We start from the raw sequence: 22,855 nt of genomic DNA on the forward strand, positions 1-22,855 counted from the left end.
AGCAAAAGCCTGAGAGAAGAGTCAGAAACTGCACATCCAGTGTGTGAGAGGGTCACCATGTGTCTTGCCACTCATTCCCAGTTAAGAATGAGAGACGCTAACTAACTAAAACCACATCTCTGTTCCCTCTGTCTGTACAAGAGACGAGCAGGCTCAGTCAGAGCTGGAGGTGTCCTGTGGAGAAAACCCCTAGGTGTAGCCCAGAGACCCAGGGGGTTCCCAAGACCTTTAGGGGGTCTGTGAGGTTGGAGCTATTTTCACCATAACGTCGCAGTGTCGTTTGCCTTCACTCAAGCTCACAGTGGAGTTTTCCAGAGCCATCATGACAGTGAGTACAGAGGCATCCCTGTGACTCTAGCTGTTGTCTGTCCAGCCAGACACTGAAGAAACTTGCACGGGCGTAAACAGTACCACCGGCCTACTGAATTTTCCATTGGTGAAGAACAGCACTTATTTCAAAATAATAGATGTTATTTGATTATTGTCATTATTTTAATAAATTAATAATTTAATGCTATTCACTTTCATTAGCCCAGTAAGTTAATCAGGCCTCAATAATTTTTTAAGTTTAAAGGGGTTCCAACATGCAAAATCTGAGAGCTTCTTATCATATCCCTAGGCGTCCCTGAACACAAATGCAGTGAGTGAAAGCTGAAGTCTGGGGGGAATGTGGGAGGCTTGGGCTAAGCAGGCTTGTAAACAGAGGGGGGTGGGGAGGGGTTCAGTGTCTCTGGCTCCCACGCAGGCTCTCCCTCACTGAATAAAAGTGAAACTGAGGGACCAGAGCTGGGAGGAACTGAAACCTGGGCCCCCTCCCATGGGACAGGCCCCAAGCCTGAGGGAAAGGCCCATGAAGCCCCACCAAAGACCACCTGGACTCTTCACCCAGAAGCCCCTTCAAGTTGGTTGCCTGGGTCTCAGTTGAAGCGCTCATGGTTTCAACAGTTGGACAAGGGAGAACAGCCCAATCAGACTGGGAACTAGACATTTGGTCCTTAGCATCCCTGGGGCTCTGCCAGAGCTTCATGCCCTGAGCAGTATAACACAAATGACCTCAGCCCCACTGGTCTGGGCATCTTCAGCACAGCTTCTTGGCCCCAACCCAAGAGTTCCCAACCCACCGGCTCCTGGCCTGTGCTGGATGAACACAGGATGCACACACAGGCTTGCAAACAAGCATACACATCCTTCGCCACTCCTGGGACCTGCCACCCATAGCCTTTGGCCAGACCGAGCTTCTTTCTCTAGGGCCTGGGCTCGGATTCTAGAAGCATTAGGTTCTTGGGGCTTAGAAACTAGCACAATTGAAGGGCTACAGCAGGCTGACAGCAGACACCCAGAAACCTAAAGGGTGGTTACCATTCAGAGTCCCAGATCTGACTTCACCCTCAGCTGAAATCATGACCTGCAGTCAGCCCAGTGCCACCTAGCTCTGTCACCTCACAGCAAGTGAGGACCTTGGTCGTGGTCAACAAGAGAATTCAGGGAAGAGGTCATCTACAAGAGGGTACAGGGTACTCCCCCAGGGTCAGGAAAGCCCCACAGGGGCCCCAACAAAATGGCAGTAAGCACCTACCTGCCCCCTAAAAGCTACCGTGAGAATGGATGCCTACCTACAGGCAAAGTGTGTTACTTTCCAGGGCTCCGCACTGACCCTGGAAGCATCTGTGGGCTTAGCAAGTTGTGGCGGTCAGATGGCCAGCACCAAGCCACTATATACGGGGGCGGGGAAGTGAGCTGGCTGTGGAAAACCCAGACAGGTGGGCTAAGCAACTTCTTGGGCAGCCCCAGCCAGATTCACCGGGCAGAGAACACCGGTGGCCTGGAGTGAGAGGGGGAAATAGGGAAGAAGCCACCGCTGGAAGGTCAGAGGTCATGGTAGAGTGTCCCTCATGGGTAAGGTCACAAAGGCTCTTAACAGTGAGGACCATAAAGGACACCAAGGGTTTTCTGAGGATCCAGGTTTTCTAGGGTTTACCTTCTGACCCACTTGGATGCCTCTTCCATCCCAGCCTCATTTTCTCGCCTGCTTGATGACCTGGTGGGGGGTGGGAGAAGGCGTACCACAACCTCCTAGCTGCCCTCCACGACATAAGCTGGCTAACCCCTGAAACACCCAGCCCTCCAGACCCAGGCACTCCGCTCTTGTCCTCTACCCCGGCCACCCTGCACCTGGTGTGCACCCTGCACCTCCTTCCACGGAAAGCTGATGCCGATCGGGGAAACTCGGGGTCCTGAGGGAAAGGACAACCCCTGCTTTTGCAAACAACACCTGGGGGCACTGTTGTTCAGCTTAGATGGTCATGGGCTCCTCGGCCTGTCCTCCATTCCTCCTTCCATTCTTTCAGTACCACCCACCCCCACCCCAACCCCTGACTGTTACAAACAGGAAATCAGTGGCAGGCAGACCTGTGAGATTCAGCTGCCGAACAGCTTGAACTGTGGCTGGAGCCTCCATCCTCCACCTGAGACTGGCCTCTTGGCCTCAAGTCCCAAGTGGCCATGTATTAAGTGTGTTCCTAAGCCCCTCGGGGAGCCACGTCCTCTCAGCCTCCTGATCATCCACAGGCTCTTGCCACCTGTCCCTTCCAAATGACAAAATTCGGCTTCAGAGATCAGGTTGCTGAGGATCTCACTACAGGAAGTCCTCAGACCATCCCACCCCCTCCCTAGGATGCCCCCCCCAGCAGCCTCAGCATCTCTGCCAAGCAGGGCTCCCCAGAGATCACAGGCCTGTGCAATGTTAGGGCTGTCGCTAACTCCTGAGAAAACAGCTCCGGCTTCGCCAGTTCCCATTCTGGGAACCGTGACAGTTAGCTCCTCCACTCTGTTCCATCCTCTGCCCAGAGCGCAGGAAACACGCCAGGGAAAGAGAGAGGCCAGAGCCCACCAACCTACAGCTAGAGTGAGTGCAGACCCAGCCCTACCCATCCCTTCACAGCAGTCCCACAGGAATTGGCTAGGCAGGACTGAACTGGGACGTCAGACCAATTGACAGAAGCCAGGGTTTGGTGAGAGAGAGTAAAAAGTAAACAGAAAGAAAAGAGAGTGTGGGGGTGGGCAGCTAATCGAAAACAGACAGAAACAGAACGGAAGGAAGCCAACCTGGGAGGCACTCCCAAACAAAAGGCACCACTGGACATGCAAAGACACCCTAGCAACACCCTGACCTCACTATAGGGTCACACTGAACGAGCACCTCAAGGCCCTGGTTGTCCTTCCCGTGCCTTCCCTAAAAAGGCAGCAGCCTGTTTGCTGCAAACCCTGGCCTGCATTGACACACATGCCGGAGGTTTGGCTTTCTGAGCTAGTGAAAGGATTCTCACTCCACTGACCTCCTATATTCCAGGCCTTTCAAAAAAGGTAGGGAGGGAAGGTCGAGGGGATCTGAATGGGGGTGCCTGACCATCGGAAGAAGGCAAACAAGGCCTCCCTAGAGATCAAAATTCCAGGAAGCAGTAGAAGGGCTGCCCTTTGGCCATGGCTGTTATTCACAGCCCTGCCTGGTCCTCCCAAGTCCAGCCTTCCAGCAGCTCCCTTGGGCCTTCCGGAGACGGAGGCCCCACCTCAGGCACTGAATCTTAGGCCCAGCAGGGTACCAGGACCACTGCCACTTCCACGAAAGATCACAGGTGAGACAGGAGACCAGGCTGCCTCTCCACAAGGTCCCACTCCAACCTCTCCAAGACTGTGAGCAAGGGTGAGGGTCCTTACCCAGTTCCATCACATGAAAAGCAGATGCAGAGCCAGACGAGGCAGCAAAGGGGGAAATAAATGGGAATACTGTTCCAAACTCTGCATGTCACATATGCAGCAGCTGCCTCAGCTGTGACAGCCCCAAAAGTCACAGAGGCGGAAACAGACGCCTTCTCTGATTCTCCTGCCCTTCCTTTGTCCACTCCTGCTCACGTCTCTAGTGATGGGGAGCTCACTACATTCCAAGATGACACCCCAGTCCTTGGCCCATTCTAGCTTGTGTGTGGAAAGTGCACAGTGGCTTCCTGCTGTCTGCTCCGAATAGCCCCCTTTAACCCCTGCTCTGCCTTCAGCGGCCACAGAGACCTGATACTGCCTCAGGCACAGAACAGTTCATCTGAGCTTTGGACTAAGTTGTTAGCTGTAGCTCCGGGACTCTTTACTCAATTAGGGCTTTCTGTGGAGGCCCCAACCTGCTAAACAGAAGTCCCATGGCTGAAGAGGCCAGAGACTCCGTTCACCCTCCTCATTAATTAGGCCCCCTCTAAAGGCACATGAATGATCCATTCTAACAGTAAGCATTTACTGAGCACCTATTATGTGCTTGGCGTGGCTCCGTACAGTAGCCGTTAGCCTACTATGACGGGTAAGCATAATGATGTGGCTAGAACAACTGAGAACTAACGTTTTTCTTCTTGTTTTGAAACAGTTTTACTATGTATCTTAGGCTAGCCTTGAGCTCCCTATACAACCCAGGCTGCCCTCAGGCTCACAGCAATTGATCCTCCTGCCTCATTAACCCAGGCGCTGCGGTCTTAGGCATGTTCTACCTGCCACAGATGCCTTCATAGTTCAAATTTCACTTCATCTCAATTTACTTAAAATTTAAAGACAGCACCCAGGCTGGCGAGGCAACTCAGAGGGTGATGCAGTTCAACCATGAGATCTCAGAAAGGTAGAAGGAGGAACCAACTCCACAAAGCTGTCCTTTAAACCCCGTGTGCTCTGTGACACACGCCTGCCCTAATACCCACCACAAAAACACTAGAAATAATTAATAAATTTAAAACAAACAGCAATTTTTTTTAAATGAAGCCTCACAAAACAACCTTCATATTAACAAAACTCCACTGTTTAGAGAAGTCTGACATTTGATTGGAGGTTTCAGATATTTGGCATCCAAACTGAGATGGGCTCAGTTCGCACACCGTATTTCAACAACTGAGTGAAAAAAAAAAAGCGCATCACGTCCTATCTTAAGACTTGAGTATATGTTGAAGTGATAATGTTTAGATCAGGAAAGTATGTTATTAAGATTAATTCCACTTGTTTCTGCGTATGTGCGTGTGTGCGCATGCGTGTGTGTCCTGCACGTGTGCGCATGCGTCTGCCCAAGTGTGGGTGGGTGCACAGGCGCACGAAGGCCAGAGTGTCTTCTCTATTGTTCTCCGTGTTAAGTTTTTGAGCGAGGGCTCTTGCTGAGCCTACGCCTTAGCGGCTGGGCTAGGCTGGCTAACTGGTGAGCCTCGGGCTCTGCCTCCCCAGGGCAGAATTATGGGCTCACACCGCTGCTTGACGCTCTTTAGGGTGCGGGGGTCTGAACCCACATTCTTGTGTTTGCGTGCCAAGTACTCTGCTAACAGAGCTATCTCCTCAACCCCTAAATCCATTTCTTTCCTTTTTCTTTTTGCTCATATTTGTTGTTGGGGGAAGGGGGTATTGGTTAACTAATTTTTTTTAAATTTTGTTTCTGTTTATCTTTTGAGACTAGGCTCCCATAGCCCAAGCTGGCCTCAACTTACTGAGGCTGACCTTAAACTCCTGACTTTCCCGTGTGTTCCCACCCCCAGCTTTGATTTTAGAGACTGTCCTGCTGTGCAGCCAGCCTGGCCTTGAACTCAGCTAGGAGCAGAGGAGAACACAGCCATGCTCATCCTTCCTGTTACGGCTTGGTCTCTAGAGTGTGGTTAAGGACAGCTGTGGTTTCTGTCCCGTTTCTGAGCATAGCTGGCGAGCCAGTTATCTCCATGCTCACATCAGCGCCCCCAAATATTCAGCACAGTGTCTCCTGAGTCTCTAAAGCCATTCTGTTTTCAAACTAAAACGTCAGGGAAAATAGTATTGAGCCACTCCGACGTGTTTTCAGCCTCTCTCCCTGTCTGAATCCTGGGGCTGCGGTCCTCTCTGCGTGTGCTCACTGGGCACACTCTCTGTGACCTTTGACCGGCATGTTGTCTTTCTTTAGCCTTCTGATGCATCTCCCAAGAAGGGCCTTCCTAGGCCCCTCCCTGCCTTGCTCACCCCACCCCCAAGGAGAGGTCATCTCACACTCTGTCCTTTAGAGGGACTTGGAGCTGTTAGTCTCGGCACTAGCCTGCCGCATGAGGTTGTATGCCACAACTGCCTCCCCAACCCTGAGGTCTGAGCAGGAAATGCCTATAGGGCAAAACCCAAGTCTGAGCTGGAGATGACAGTGTACCAGGAGCTGAGAGAGGAACCCCACGGGGAAGCCTCAGGTACATGAAGATGTGGAGCAAGATCTTCCCCCTGACCCTTGAACACTGCTTTCCTGCAGAGGTCCTTCCTGCTTTCCATCCTAGAGAGCAGCACCCTTCCATCTCCACAGGGCGGCTCAAAGCTCCGAGCCCTCACTTCAGCATCCAACCTACTAGCTGTGCTCTGTTGCCTGCACTGTTTCACGTACCCACCAAAGGTCAGCCACAGGCTGCTTCACCCCACAGCTCCTCTCTGAAGGATCATGCTGGTGACAATTGTCCTGATAATACCAGGGCAGGAGGCCTCAGGGTTCTTCAGTTCCTTTACTTCCCTGTCTACACGCACAATGGGTGTCAATGTGACAGAGTATGCTGGAACGGTGGTTACCTTCCATGATAAAGTGAGGGTGCCCGCTCAGCCCCTTCACCTTTCTTTTGGGCCAGTGCAGGGCTTCATGGGATACAGAAGGATGGAAAGAAAGGGTGAGGAGTCCTGTGCAGTGGCCCCAGGCATTTTTCTAAGAGGAGCCACTTCTCTGTTTGACCTTCTTTTTTGTTGTTGTTGTTGAAGTAGGGTAGCTGTGAGGGGCTCACTCAGGTGTACAGGCCCCCCATTCTTCAAGCCTTTCTATCTTAGCCTCCATACCACGACTGAAATTTCACTCCAAGTCTTCCTAGGGTTCAAAACTCTACCAAAAGTTTCAGTGCTGGGAGGACTGCAGAGCATCCTACATCCCCTTCTGAATGTCCTTGTTTGTCTTGTTTTGTCGTCTTTGAGACGGACCCTCACCATGTAGCCCAGGCTGGCTCTGGGCTCGTGATATCCCTGTCTCGGCCTCCCAAACACTAGGCTTCCAGGCATGTGCCACCACACCCCGACTCCTGGAAGCTGTCCTCTGACTTTGACCTGCACACTGTAGAGGCACCCGTGCACCTCTACCCGTCGCGTTAAATACTGAGAGGCCGCCGTACTGAGCGAATAAGCTCGTCAACAGAACCCTCGGGCTCACCAGCCACCTTCTGACCTACTGTGCGCCTGTCTGAGAGGCCAGACAGCTTCTTCTGATCCGACACAGTGAACCAGCAGAACCCCCTAGCACCATACCCTCCCCCATCAGAATCTGTCTGGTAATAAACATTAAGCTAGATTTTTTTTTCTTTCTCCAAAATTCTCTGCCTGAGTTTTTTTAATTGGAAGGGAGCATCCTACACGCCCCCCCCCCCCACTCCACTGTGATCAGACATAGGCACCAGCTTAGCACATCTGCCTAGAGTCCAGGTGACACGGAGAGAAAAGATGACACCATCAGCTTCATAAACCAACAGAGATGGCAGGCCCACTGCCTGCCGCAGCAAGAAGGCACAGCAACCCACTGAGTTAAAGACTTCTGACATCTGTTCCAAAGTACGGGAGCAGGGGAAGGAGACGAGGCGCGCTGTAAGAACCATGAATCATGCCAACTTGGCCTACCACTACACACTGAGGCCACAGGCCCATCTTCAGTGCCTAGGGCACACAGACCTCAGGCCAATCCACCACTGGGCTGACTAAATATTCTAGCCACAGACCTTAAGTAGTTAGGCATGTGTTCATGAGAGCATAAACCCCTGACATGATGCTGAGAAAGAACTGTGCCAACAAATAGATAACTAAAGCAAAATTTCTATCTCTCTGCTCTTCAGCCTTAGACCACAGCTTACACACACACACACACACACACACACACACACACAAGTGCACGCACATTTTCAGCCTAAGGTTTTACAGACTCCCACGGGGTCATCTCTCCTCTCATGCTGGCTAATGTCAACCAGTGCCAGTGGCCCATCCAGTGAAGGGAGACCGGGTTCCTGAAGCATGTGTCCTACACAGAGCGGGCTGGCTCCAATAGTTCAGGTAGTGTGGGGGAAAGCTGTCATCTTTGTCATCCCTGGGCAGCCCCAGGGCTCCTTCCTCTCAGGTCCAAGGTCAAAAACGAGATGGTTATTTATTTCCCTCCATCCTCCATCATCACTGCTACGCTGTCTCCACAGAGGAGTATTTCCAGCCCTGCCCTTTCTTCCCAACATGTGCCCCTCACTGCAGATTAAATCAACGGCTGCCTTACCCAACCCCTCTCCTGCCTCCAAAACACACAAAGGAGACACTGGTGCTGAGCTCAGTCTACACACAGCATCCCTGGGCATCACACTGGTCCTCAGGATTCTCTTAGCAGCTGTGAGGCACAGGCCACAAGGAGTGAAGATGGGAGGGGGCCAGCAAGAGAGTCCCAGACAGGTGCCTGTCCATCTTGTTTGTCTCACAGGAAAGGACGGGGTCCTGGGAACTCTGGTCCTCTGCAGGTGAGGATGCTGAGCTGGCACTTTTGTTTCTGCTCTGCATGAGTGCCCCTCACAGACCCTATTTGGTCTGTCCCTGATGGGGATGCGCAGCCGTCTCTTACCTTCATCCCTCTTGCGCTTGTTGGTGTCGGCACTGGGGGACGTGATGCCCAGGATGCCACTGATGGAGTACGAGGAGCCTGCAGAGTCGGTGCTCACTGATGACCCCTGTGTCACGGAGCCTGTAGACACTGTAGAGGGAGAGGGGTACCGGCCTGTCACAAAGGTATGTGATAGATACAGAGGGCTGGGTACAACTGCCCCAGAAGGGAGAGGGCCGGCTCCCGGACACCCACCCTGTCCATGCAGAAAGGGATACAAGCACAGAATAAGAAGGGAATTTGCTAAGATCCCAGCCAGTCTAAGGGTCGAGAGACAAATGCGCTAGCTGTTGCTACCTCCAGGGATGAAAAGAAACCTAGATGCCTTCTTGAGTCATGTTCATCTTTGCTTACATTCCATCCAGGCATGCAGTCAGACTCAGGTAAACACCACACACACATACACGCACATGCACTCACACACAAATGTATAATAAAAAGCACTGGTGAACTGGAGCACAACAACGTGTCTCCACTGGCATCGTGCTTTTCGCTTGATCCTTGCAGCAGCCCAGGGCACTGCTGATTATTTCTATTTGCCACATGAGGAAAGTTGGTTTCACAGGGTGAAGTGGTTCAAAGTGACCTCGCTAAGGAACATCCTACTTAGCCTCACAGTTCTAAATTTTCCCTTCCCAGAAGTGGAAACAGAGGCGGTGACTTATTGTGGTCAGGGCCAGGTCTCTAGGTCCCTACCAGCCAGGAGGGGAGAGGTCTTCAGCAAGTTCCATGATGACTCATAGTCCAGGGAACCCATGAGGGTCCGCTCTAGCTACATGGCTGGGTTTCCACTTGTGGGATGTGAGGGTTTTTCCTCCATTCGTGAAGACCAGCAGAACACTCTCACACACCCTTCCATGAGCAACCAGCTGGAGGTACGTGGCTGGGAAAAGTCACGTTCCTCAGAGCAGAGGCAGCGCCTGGCTGTCGACCAAGGGGGAGCAGAAGCTCTCTGCTCACACTTACATCTTCCTAAGGTGACACCAAAGCAGAAATTGCTAACTTCTCCTTCCCTTCAACAGAAAAAGTTCCTCAAAATAGATTTATGCAAATCCCACAACCTCTTCCGTATTGAGGTGCGAAGAACAAAGGAGTAAAGAAAACATTTGGCACTTCAAACAACAGCCACGTGGAAGACAGGCTTGGCTGTGTCACTGGCAGAGCCAATAACACCTGCTTAGGTATTTTATTTTGCAATCACACTGGGCACAGAGGACCCAGGTTCCAGTTCTGGCTTCGCACATGACTTTAAACTAGTCATCCAATGAACGCTCAGTGCTCAAAGGAAACTATACAATGCTGTATTCATGTGAGGTGAGTTACAGTGGAATTTCTCCTCTAACACTACTGAAAGATGGCTTTACTTTCTTCGTGCTACATGCCCTGGAACAGCTAAAGCCGCAAGTGAAATCTCAGCCACAAACACCCTCTCACCCCACCCGGAAAACCCTCATAAGGCCCTCCGTTCCACCCTCCTGCTACTCAAGCAGACCTGTTTCCTGGGTTCGGGTTTTTGTTCTGTTTTGGTTTTGTTTGTTTGTTTGTTTGTTTTACTTTGATGGTGGCTTTTTTGCCTGGCATTGATCTTGTACCCCAGGGTCTGCAGAACAGGGGATGGTAAAGGGTTTCTGGTGGCAGTACTAAACGAAGAATGGTCTCTGAGCAGGGAAGGTGCGTCTTACCTTCAGTCGAAGAGCCATCCTTAGAGGGCCAGGAACCTCAGAGAACACCTTTGTGACTGTCCATACAACAGCGAGGAAACTGTTGCTCAGAGCTGAGAGACTCATCTAATTGACTGGGTGAGCTAATGACAGAACTGCAACTGGAAGCCAGGCCTCTGTCAGTTTTCTCATCACCATGAGAGGCAAGGGCACTTGCTGCTGTTCCAGAGGACCTGAGTTCAGTTCCCAGCACTCATATCACATAGCTCATAATTGCTTATAACTCCAGCTCCAAGGCATGTACTGCCCTCTTCTGGCCTCCTCAAGTAAATGCGCGCACACACACACACACACACACACACACACAGATTTAACTGGTAGTGATAAATATTGCACAGTCTGAGATGTTGTTCTGCAGAATTCTCGGGGTCTGTGTCACCCAAACTTGCAGATGCTTGCTTATTAGCCACCTGCTTCCTTGCAGTACAGTGATTTTTTCCCCCAGCAACCCAGAAGTATTCCTTTGTCCCAAGTGGAGAAATGATTTGAAGAATATGCCTTGATTATAAATGCCATTTTCAACTCCTCTTTGAAGAGGAAGCAGAAAAAAGTTTAGACTCTTGAGTGTGGTCCACTAGGACTCCACCCTAATGAGTCATGGTTACCCTTAGACTTCCCCTGTGGACCTTGGAAACCCCACAGGCAGCCCTCAACAGTTCGCAGACTACGAGAGAGCGAAGCGAGAGCAAGAGAGAAAAAAAGTTTGGGAAGTTTTGCTATATCTTCACTCAAGGCTGCAAGTGCACAAAGAATTGTAGAAGGCTGGTTATAGAAGAAAAAAAAAACACATTCAAAACTACTTACTGACTAATGATGCAGAAAATGTTATGAATAAGTATCCCTTTCTTGATTTATTACTTTAATTATCTGACATTCTATAGACCCCCATTAGTGAATTTTTTTGGCTTAGATTTCAATTTTCTGTCTCATGGTGAAAGCTATTTATCATAATAATCAGTAAAATTCAAAACCTTTTAGCAGTATTTATAAAATTCATTTGCCAGGTTCAGCCCTTGGAGAATGACAAAGAAGAAGCATTAGGACGCGTGCGAAGTGTTTTATGCAGAATTATCTGTCCATAAGAATGATTAAAAGTTCTTTAGAATATTTGGAGCCCATTAGATTTTCAAAATTTTTTAGAGTTCTTACCTATGCTGTGACTGGAAGCTGGGACCGGCTGGTTGGGGGGCTGCTGTACTTTTGTCCGGATGATCCTGTAGGCAGTTGGGGGGAAAAAGCAAAAGACTATTTATCATTGAGAAGGAAAGCAACCCTGAGGCTGGGGCGTCACTCTTGTGACAGAGAGCTTGCCCAGCAATAAAGAAACTGCATGTGGTGGTACACACCCATAGTGCCAGCACTTGGGAGGAAGAAGTAAGAAAATCACAAGTTCAGAGTTATCCCTGGCTACATAGCAAACCCAAGCCTAGCGCAGCACACATGGGCCCCTGTCTAAAACAAAGGAGGGAGAAGAAAGAGGCCTTAGTGAGATATGCAGAGACACAGGAGAGAAGCAGAGTTTTCGGGCGGGGGGGGGGAGGGGGAATTATGTGCTCGGGCTGGGAATTAGGAATTCTGAGAAGTTTTCTCCCTGGCTGTCTTTGGGTGACTTGCACCCACAGTCCCTGAACCCTCAGTGCCTCTCTTCTCTCTCTCTCTCTCTCTCTCTCTCTCTCTCTCTCTCTCTCTCTGTGTGTGTGTGTGTGTGTGTGTGCATGTGTGTGTATGTGCACTCGTGTGTGTGTGTGAGCTTTGGTTTGTTTACTTTTCTGAGGTAGAATCTCATGTAGTCCATGCCAGCCTCATAGCCTCAAGCTCCCTATGTACCCAAGGCTATCCTTGGGCTCCTGACCCTCCTAGTAGAGAGGCAGGTGTGCACCACCACACCTGGCTGAGCACCTCCTTTTCTGTAGAATAAAAGATGATTCGATGCTGGTCCGGGTCAGCCTAGCTGTCTCTCAGGGAAATCTGCAGCCCTATCAGAGATTCTTCCCCCTCCCCTCCCTAGAGCCTAGCCTTCACACGTGGGACCAATGAACTGAACGGGGCAGCCTGCCTTTATTCTGGCAGCACTCTCGTGCTCATTCCTTTGCCCTAAAGACTCCACAACTAAGATTAAGGCTCCCATCGGGGAATTAGCATGGGAGAGGATGCGTGTCACTGAAGCTGGGAAAGGTTGAGGTGCTGCCCAGAGAAAGCACCAGGCTTGGCCTCCATAAGCAGCCAGCCCAGACATACCCCATGTGTCTCAGCCACAGTGCTGCTCTCCAAGTTTCATCATATTGCTCAGGGATGACAACCAAAAGGAAAAACGTGGGGCTGGAGAGATGGCACTGACTGTTCTTCCTGAGGACCCTGGTTCAATTTTCAGCACCCACAGGGCAGCTCACAACTTCTGTAACCCCAAGATCTGAAACCCTTACACAGACATACATTCAGGCTAAACACTAGTGCACATAAAATTAAAATTAAAATTAAATTAAATTAAAAAGAAGGAGAAGGAGACAGAGAAAGAAAAGATGGAGAAAAGAAGGAGGAGAAAGAGGAGGAGGAGGAGGAGGAGAAGAAGAAGAAGAGGAAGAGGAAGAGGAAGAAGAAGAAGAAGAAGGAGAAGGAGAAGGAGAAGAAGGAGAAACAAATGTGGGGCAGGGCTAAAACAGGTGGTCCAAAGGCAAACTTCAGGACAAACTCAACCACCTGTCCTGTCTGACAAATGCTGTAGATAGTTCCCGACTATAAGCTTATCACTCTAGCTGTGGTCTCTGAGAGACTAAAGATTCCTGGTTCCCTGAGAGTAGACTCTGGGAGTGCCTTAGCAAAGGATGCATCAACCTGACTTCAAAGCAGGGAGCCCAAGACACTTAGACGGGAAGCACAAAGGATGGAGACACCCTAGCTACTGCCAAAGATTCAGGAGCAGGCCCAACAGACAGTACATTTGTGACAGCTGCCTCTCCAGAATCTTTGTTGCGTTCTAACATGAGCCTGACTATGACCTTGAGTAAGACTGTTACATCGTGGTCTCTGCACAACCTAGGAGTTCTCATAGATTCTTCTTTCATTGTTTTAAGTAGTCAAATACTTTTCACAAGAAATGCAATTTTTGCAGGAAGGCTGTCTTTGTTTAAGGGATGAAGGCTGAGTCCACTTCCCTTTCCCCAAAGCCTGGCAACCCTGACGCTCTGCAGAAGTCTGGGGAGCCTCGATGGTAAACTTCCAGAAGGATCGACAGGGGCCTCCAGGAGACCACCAGCACAGCACAGCTCTGAACACAGAGCAAAGACAACCAAATATCCCTGTGTGACCTGCAAGGGAGCTCTCACCCTGGTATTTTGGAAATGGGTGAGACATGATATAATAAAATGTTGCCTTTCTCAAGAAAAGTTCTGCTCGAGGCTCAAACTATTACTTTTTAGCAGGGCACTTGGTAGAGTTTTACTTCATTATTAAAGTACTCTGTGCTCGTTATAAAGTACTTTTTACATTCCTGTGTATACGCATGTGTCTGTTTAATCCTGTAAGTGCCCATATACACTGTGTGGGTCTGTGTAGAGGCCAAAAGACAACCTCAGATGTTATAACATCGGCAGGCTTGCCAGAGGCCTGGAGATCTGTCTGTGTCTGTTATAATGGAGCTAGAAGTGTGTGCCCCCACAGGTGATGTGTTCGTGCGTTCGTGCGTGGATGGACATGCATGCATGTGTGTGTGGTTTTGTATGTGTGTGTGTGTGTGTGTGTATGTATGTAGGTTATAGGACAACTTTCTAGAGGCTGTCTTCCTTCTTTACCATATGGGCTCCAAGGATCAAATTCTCAGGCTAGTGGTAAGCACCATCACTTGGCTGAGCCATCTCACAAAACTCTCCCTAGCTTTTGTAAATATGGACTCTGAGGAATCAAAATTAGGTCCCTGTTCTCACAGGACAAGCCCTTTGCCTCCAGAGCCATCTCCCAGCTCCCCTCTAGACCATGCTATCTATCAGGCATGGTGCTACATGCCTGGAATCCCAGCACTTGAGAAACTGAGGCCCAGAGATTAAGAGGTTGAGGCCAGTCTGAAATGCATATCAACACTTCTCAGAAAAACAGCAAAACGAGCTACGCCACATTGCACACATTATACCCACATTCCTGCTGCTTTCTCAAAACACCATGTTCCACCAACAGATCAGAATTTAGCTGTGCACTCAGTTTTCCTGTCCTGCAAGACATGCTACCAGGGGCTCTTCGCATACCAAACTACCGTCTCTGAATGTTCGTTTCAGGGCTGCCCTGCTCTCAGCTTCTGCACGGGGAGGACGGTGGGAGCCGGTATCTCTTGTTGAGGTCACTGGGCTCTGCCCTACCTGACCTTACAGCTTGGTGCCTGGCACCCAGGACATTTGACATCATTAGCAGATCTAGGGAATAGACTTGTTCATTCAAGGCTACAAGCTAACCATACAGCACCAGAGTCCTGGCCACCTGAGTGAAGTCTTAGCTCAACCCTCTCAAATACATTCCACATGTATGTGTGTGCATTTGTTTCTTGTTACAATATTCAAAGCAGTTCCCACTAAGCAAACACAGAATGTACTGAATAAAAACCTAAGAGTAAGGTTCTTCCTTTGGACCTTTTGAAATTATGTTGCTACCCAACCTAGTTTTTAGGTTTTAAAAAAGATTGTTAAGATTACATTGTGCATGTGTGTACGTGTGTGTGCATGTGTGTGTATGTGTGTGTGTGTGCATGTGTGTGTGTGTACATGTGCACACCACCCCACAGTGCTGGAGTCAGAGGACAACTTGCAGGAGTTGACTTTCTCCTTCTACGATGTAGATCAAAGGCATAAGCTCCGGCTGTCGGACTCTGTATCAAGTCACTTCATCTACTGAGTCATCTTGCCAGCCTTGATCTAATCTTTGTGTATGTGTCTACAAAGACTAGCACAGAAGTCAGCATACAGGCAAGCTAGATATGTGTCCTGTTCCCTACTGAAGTCCAACGCAAAACCCTAACTTTTCATTAAATTTGTCGAGACACAAAACAAAGTATGTTTTCACGTTTTTTTCAAACACCTGTAAATCACTGGCAAAGCCTTCTGAAAGGCCATGAACCATTATCCGGCCACTGCAGCGCAGGAAGGAAGCGCACAGACCCCAGAACCAAAGCACTAGAGTTCAAATCCAGCTTTCAGTTTGCCAGTTCTATGACCTGGAGGAAATTCTCTACCTCAGTTTCCTCTCCTGAAAACGGAAACTTTTCCTGCCCTATGGAATTATTATTATTAGGGCTGAATTACTAAACCATTTTGACGTGGCTGATCCATATCAAATGCCCAATAAATGTCACATGTCGTTATCCTTATTGCTGTCTTCATGAAGATGAAAGGTCAGCTCCAACTTTAAAGCGTTCAGACACTTCATATTTTCTTTAGATACAGAACAACTGTGAGCTGAGGCAGAATGATCCTGAGTTCAAAGCCAACCTGGGGTTCATAGTAAGACCATATCTAAAGTAAATAAATAAGACCCAGCCTCTATTGCTGAGCATAAGCATGGCCCAGGGAAACATATTAACATGTTTTGGTTTAATACTGATGAACAGACTACAGCCCAGCTTGCCATGAGGATTAGCTGGGGTCACACAGCCCAGGGTTAGTCCAGACCCCTAGCTCCCAGCTCTGAGCTACATTGAAAGGACGTGGTCCCCTCTATATGAAACACAGAAGCTATTTGGACTGGAAATCCATGTCTCACAATCTAAGGAATCTTCTACTATAAGCATTTAAGGATTCCACTCCAGCATCATTCCTCCTTATACTGAGAGAGGTCATTGTGATGCCTTGGGAAAGGTGAGGTGGGGTGCAGGTGTAGCTGACTGGTATGGTGCTTGCCCAGGATACACACCCACAAGGCCTTGTGGTCAGTCTCCAATGCCACCTGAGCTGGGTGTGATCCCAGCACTCCAAGGGTCAGAAACACAAGATCTTAGATGATGTAGCAAGTTCAAGGCCAGCCTGAGCTACATGAAACTGTCTCAAAAAGGGGGAAAGGGGCCGAGGAGATAGATAGCTTAGCAACTGAATCGCTTGCCATGCAAACATGAAGACCAAAGTTCAGGTACCAGAAACTCATGTAAGTTTCGGGTGCCCTGCTAATTCCAGCCTCAGAAGGAGAGAGAGAGGATGTCCATGGCAAGATGGCTCTCTACACTGATTACCAGCAAGCTCTGGGTTTCACCGAGAGTCCCTGCCTCACCAGTAAGGCAGAACACTGATTGAGGGTGATTGTCGACCTCAAGCTCCAGCTTCTCCATCTACACACATATAACAATAACAACAAATAAACAACACACACACACTCACGAAATGCTCAAAAGGCTAAAAAGGAGAGAAACAATCACACTGTCAAAGGGGTCATCGACAAGAAAGATGTGCAAGCCATCAGCTATACTGTGAATCGAAAAATCTGGGACTAAGCTGAGCGGGCCCACAGCCACACTGAGGCCCCCACCCACGCGAAGAAGAAAGAGCGAGTCAAGAAGCATCGGAGGAGACATGCTGCCAACGTCAAGGCTAAAGAGCAGAAGCAAAGCTCGCTTGCTAGTGCATGCCTACAAATCCCAGCCCTCGGGAGACTAGGGTGGGTGTACCGGCAGTTGGAGAGCTGTCTGGACTGCAGAGTGAGCCCAACTCCACAAAAAAAAGAACAAAAATAAGTAAGTAAAGTATTTAGCAGGCTACCTCCAGCCCCCTGCACAGATTTTTTTTTTCATTTTGTTGTTTATTGAGTAAATGGCAAGTATGTGGAAGCTGTGAGCTTTTCCGTAAAAACCTAACCTGAACCAATAATGCTGCCCCCACATTCTCTCACGCACACCAGCCAATTAGTGCTAAACAGAGCTGGCCCCCCTAAACTGAGAATGCCACTCATCCCAGTACTTGGCCACTAATTTAGAGCCACGGAACTGGAAGAGAAGATGAACTGGAAGAGAAGACCCCCGCCACACCCACCATTTCAGTCAGCTCTGAGGCCCTGCCTGCCCTTCAAGACTCTCCAGTGCGGCATCCCACAGGAGCAAGCTGGCTTAAGTCTGAGGAAGTCTCCCACCAGCCTCAACTGCTTTACTCCACATTAGCATTGTTTCCAGAGTTGGTTCCTAAAGACAGCAGGATGGCATTGTCTCCGGGGGTGGTTAGTAGCGTGAACCCTGTGGCCACTAGAATAAGTATAAATGCAAACATCACCTTCTCTCCAGCTGTTTGAAACAGAGGAATAGTGAGAAATTGCCTTGGTAGGAGAGCGGCTACAAGAGAGCTATGAACTCCCTTTTGACACTTGCAAGCTGGTTATTTGAAAGATCATCACTCTCAATGCAACTGGCTCTGCCTTCCTATAAAAAATAAAAGCAGTTCTGTGGCGGATGGCATAGGTTTTCCAGTGAGACTGGGGTGGGGGTGCATTGGGAGACATTGCTTCTTATTTGGGCACTCTCAGTGAATGTGCAGCGAGGACTCCCCAAGAGGAGCCCTGGAGAGAAGCCCTGAAAAGTGCTAAGAATTCCTAGGTTAGCAGACAGCAAAGCATGCCAGCCATGATGCTCTGAAATAGGAAAAGAATGGTGTCATCTCCCCCTGGCCTCCTAATCCCAGGAGATGGCTTGCAGAGACCTATAGGACATGGGTGGAAGGACACCAGGCCTTAACTTAATATTGATTCTACACTCATCTTCATCTCAATCACCTTTCTCCTGCCCTTCCCATCTGGGTCTCAGCTTCTAGACCTGCCACAGGACAGCATCAGGACTGAGGGCTATTGGAGGCCACAGATAGAAAGGCCACATAGAGATACAATCAGCCACCCAGGAGTGACTAAGACACCCAGGAGGCCCCAGAGTCTAGCCACGGCTGCAGTCACCAGCACCAGAGCCTCCAGAAGCACAGCCCTAGTCACAAAATCAGCCATGCCTGGTGTCCCGGAGCCACTCATTCAACTCCACCCTCCACAGCCTTTGCTACATCTCTAACCACTTCTGTCTTTGCAAGGATGAAATGTGATGAAGAAATAAACAAATGCAACTTAAAGCTACATTTAAGCCCAAAGTAAGTTGTTTCACAGAAACATGCAGAGCAAAGAGTCTTATGCTACAAATGAGTTGCTCCCACTTAAAAGTCTAGATGTTTTTCATGTGCGCATATCCATGTTCACAAAGGGATTCTGGTGTCTCGGTTCTCTCGAGGAGTGGACTGACTCTGGCCCACACTCCCAGCAGCACTCAGCTGCCCACTCCCAGGGCTGTGCCATCTCACTTGCCTTAGCCCCTACAGTCCTCCAGTCTCACACCTGGCCTGTCTCCCTCATTAAGCCATCTCCTTGGCCCCATCCACATAGGCAATAGAGTCTGTGATCGCCATGGGCAGCCAAGGTTTTTCTGTGGACCATGTCATCATGTGCGAACCCTACACTGGGAAACCTGTGGACTCCCCAAATCCCCGCCAGATGTTTGCCCAAGTTCACCCTACAGAGCAGACCAATTTCTCCAGTATTGCCTCCGCTCCTGCCTCTGCATTCTCCAGTGACCCCAAGCTGGACGCTTCCTAGCTCATGGTGTCTAAGCAAGATGGTGCTTAACCGTGGGAACAGTAGCATGGATGAACATTGGCATGTGTCTAGCATGGGTCCAGTTGTGCTGAAAATCACATTTTAAAAATGGCAAAAAGAGAATGTTAAATAGCTCGTTAATAATTTTCATACTGATTGTACAATGAAATTCTTTTTTATCTATGTTGGGTTAAGTAAATATAACCACAATTAATTACACCTATTTCATTTTTACTCTTCTTAATGTTTACTAGAAAATTTCAAGTTGCATTCACACTGTACCTAATACTAGTAGAGTGCAGTGTATTAGCAAAATTCACATTCTTCAACTAAAATTTCACTGGAAAGGTGGCTTGGATCTCTGGTTTGCCAATTCTCTCCTCCCCTAGAAGAATTTCCATCATTCCACAAGGCAATCTACTTTTTAAAAAGAAGAATAATAACCCTGACACCCAGAACAAAAATCAAGTTTGCTTTGTGTCCTGGAAATCCTGTAATGAGACAGGCACAGGGAACTCACAAACTGGAACCTTTCTAAACTCAGAAAAAGAATAGGCATGACATCCCTCACCCCTAAGCCCACTGGCATCTTCCCCCTCCTCAGTTCTACCCTCTAGGACAGGTCTGAAAAGCTTGCATCCAGTTTCCCTCTTTGTCAGCACCTTGTAAGATGGTAGAGTCCCAGTAGGGATTTACAAGAGAAGCAAATGGGCCAAGGGTTGATAAATCAAAGAGACTTAAAAAAAAAAAAAAGTATTCATGATGTGCTGACGCTGTGCAATTGAGTCATCGGGGGCAAAGGGGCCCTCAGAGATACTCCATTCTGATCACTTCTTTCTTGCAAGGGTGAGGAATTCTCTGTGCTCAGACAGGCTTTGTACCCGCCACAGGAGGGAGTGACATAGAGGAAAGGAATGGTTCAATTTCCAGACTTCTGACTTCTTTTCCTTATGTGAATGCATTGTTTCCTATGAGAACAACTGTGCACATTCATCTCATCATTTCATTCCTGTGTGTTTGTTTGTTTTTTAATTGTTTATTTATTTTGATTTTGGAGGCAGGATATCATGTCTTGCACTTAGAACTTTCCATGTCACCCAAGAATGAGCTTGAACTCCTTATCCTCCTGCCTCTACTGTAATTCCACTAGGATTATAGGCATGTAGCACTGCACCAGGTCTAGGTGGTACTAGGGAGGTAGCCCAGGGCTGCATGCATGCAAGACAAGCATTCTGACAACTGAGCTGCGCCCCAGCTCCTGACTGCAGGCTTAAATGGATGGAAAACTACACACTCAGAAAGCTCAGATAGGAGGATCATTTCAAGCACATAGCAAGTCCCAGGCCAACCAGAGATACATAATGAGATTCTGTTTCATTTGAAAAAAAAAATATGTTCCAGAATGTAAATTTTCATTTTATGTAGTACTTTATTTTTTGAGTTGGGCTCTTGCTATGTAGCCATGATCGGTCACAGAATCTCTGCCCTCAAAGCTTCCTGGGCGTTGGAATTACACATATGTGTCACCAAACCTATGCCTAGTCAGAAATTTATATTTAAAGCTCTGACAAGGTCAGTCAATATGCTTTGGATCAGCCTAAGGGAGGGGGGAGGATGTCATTGTGAAGTCCAGGAAAATTCTGTGCCCGGCATCATCATGTATTTCTGTTTTTGTTTTCTCTCCGTAGTTGAGATATGAGGGTGCATGGGGCAGGCATCTCCTTGTCTCTGGAGTTCCTTAGCTCCCTGAAGATCCACGTTAGAATCATTAGAAAGCCCATGTTAGTGGCCTGGGCTCTCAAGGAAAAACAAACAAGAGTCTGCTGAGATCTCACTTCGGTTTGGTAGTAGGGCAAGAACAAAGAGCTACGTGGCCCCAGCCCAAAAGGACTTTGTTTCCCATACATTGTGTTCCAACCTCTGTGCAAACTGGAGGCTGGGCTGTCTGCCTGGGGAGCTCTGAGACGAATCAGCCCTCAGACCTTGAGATCCTGGCAGGGGTAGGAAAGCATACAGGACAGTTTATACAAAGTGCCCCTCAAAGGTAGCTGGTGAACCTGGTGAGTCCATCACTCCTGGCTCAGAAAATTCAAGTGGCCTGGGTATTGGCCTGGTGCCTTCTCCCTAGGAAGAGAACTCCTGTCCCTGTCCCTTTTAGAGGAGTGAAAGGTACCTGAGTCCAGCAGGCACCATTTGTGTTCTCTTTGGCTCACTAATCCCCAAGAGCTGAGCGGAGAAGAGCCGGATCAGGCACGCCTGATCCTGCAGTACGACAGCCCCACCAAATCCCCAGCCTCACCTGTTGATGGAACTGACACTGGGCACTGTGTCATTGTCACACACTCGCTCTGCCAACAGCCGGTCCCTGATCTCCCAGGCAAACATGGTGGGATTTTGGCGTTTATACTCAGCAATTTTTTCCACCACTTTGGGAGTGGCAACCTTTGGTTTGGATCCTCCAATCACCCCCGGCTTGATGCTTCCTGTCTCGTAATACCTAGACCCAAGAAGAAAGGACCGTAGTTAGCCATGGGAGCCCGCAAAGTGAAGGAACATTCGCAGTGTGGAAAGGGTGACACAAGATGTAAACAGCAAATCAGATCTTTAGACATAGTACAGAAAAGCTATCGAGTAGCTTGATAATTTTTAAAATTTTATTTCTTAAAAGTGGGTATTTTGTGTAAACGCATGGCTCTGTGTGTGCAAAGCTCAGAGGACAACTCTCAGGAGTCACTTCTCTCCTTCCACCATGGAATCCGAGGGACTGAGCCCTGGTCATTAGGCTTTGCAGCAAGTCCCTTTACCAGCCGAGCCATCTGGCCAGCTCACTAATAATTTTTATATTTTTTAATATGTTGAAATGATAATCTGTATGCACTGGGTAAAATAACATTCATAATTAAAATTAATTTTACTAGTTTATTTTTACTTTTCTTAATGTGCTATGAAAAATTTCAAATTGCTCACATGGCTTATATTATATTTTATAATATAATCATAAAATACGTATATTGTATTGGACAATGCTAGCAGCAAGCTACATATTAGCACGATGCCTTCACATTCATCCACCATTTCACAGATTATTTTTAAAAATGCAACTTAGTTTTACCTCTTGGTCCACTAACAGCTCTAAAGCCCATAAATTGCTTTAGATGAATGAGTAAGTGACTGAACAATTATTTGCCATACCCTTCCGTGATATGAAACGGATTTATACAGGTTAAATGTCTGCCTTGGGTCACAAAGGATTAAGGTACCCAGCTAAGACTCTGGCCAAGCCTCTTGAACTAAAATCTCCCCAGAAAGGTGGTATAGACCTTCAGTTTCCTGCCTCTTTGATCCCCAGAAGAATCTCCAGCATTCTCTCAAGCTGCCTTTTTTTTTTTCAAGAGAAAAAAACAATACCCCTGATGTAAAATTAAAGGGAGTGTTGGATTCCAGCGTTAATGGAAAATATGTATTAGAAATCAAATCCTGAGCAATCAGAAAAACCAACCACAATTCTCGCCAGCTCTTCCCGAGGCCTCCCCTGAGGTAAATGGCTGTTTCTAAGGACATTTCCATGCTATCAGCTTTTCCTCGTTAACACAAATAGGATGTCAGGATTTTACAGCAAAACCGAGACCAGAGAGAAGAGTGGCATGAAAGATCATTTCAGAGGAGAAGAAAAACAATTTGGTTCTTTTTCTGAAGTCAAGCCATCACTGGATGTCTCTCTCAGTGTTTACAGAGGAATTTCTAAGCTCCTGAACTTGAAAATTTTTAAACCAAAAGATGTTTTAGAAATTATAAATTTTAAAACCTAGAGTATTTATCAAAAGAAGGGAATGCACTAGAAAAAGTGGCATGTATCTGTAACCCCAGCACTTGGGAA

The 22,855-nt window shown here is 48.3% G+C and overlaps 1 protein-coding gene across 4 annotated transcripts in view; it reads right to left on the reverse strand.

Moving 5' to 3' along the window:
• Pax5 (paired box 5) overlaps window positions 1-22,855 on the reverse strand; it is a 184,451-nt gene that overhangs the window by 144,609 nt on the left and 16,987 nt on the right. For all 4 annotated transcript variants that reach the window (XM_060379851.1, XM_021645981.2, XM_060379850.1 and 1 more), the window contains 3 exons: window positions 21,278-21,475; window positions 11,545-11,609; window positions 8,636-8,764 (listed from right to left, as the gene is read on the reverse strand). In XM_060379851.1, coding sequence (XP_060235834.1) covers window positions 8,636-8,764; window positions 11,545-11,609; window positions 21,278-21,363 — 280 coding nt within the window. In that variant the 5' untranslated portion in view covers window positions 21,364-21,475. The remainder of the gene's footprint in view (window positions 1-8,635; window positions 8,765-11,544; window positions 11,610-21,277; window positions 21,476-22,855) is intronic.

Source organism: Meriones unguiculatus, chromosome 3 (genome assembly GCF_030254825.1).
Source record: "Meriones unguiculatus strain TT.TT164.6M chromosome 3, Bangor_MerUng_6.1, whole genome shotgun sequence".
Taxonomy (NCBI): domain Eukaryota; kingdom Metazoa; phylum Chordata; class Mammalia; order Rodentia; family Muridae; genus Meriones; species Meriones unguiculatus.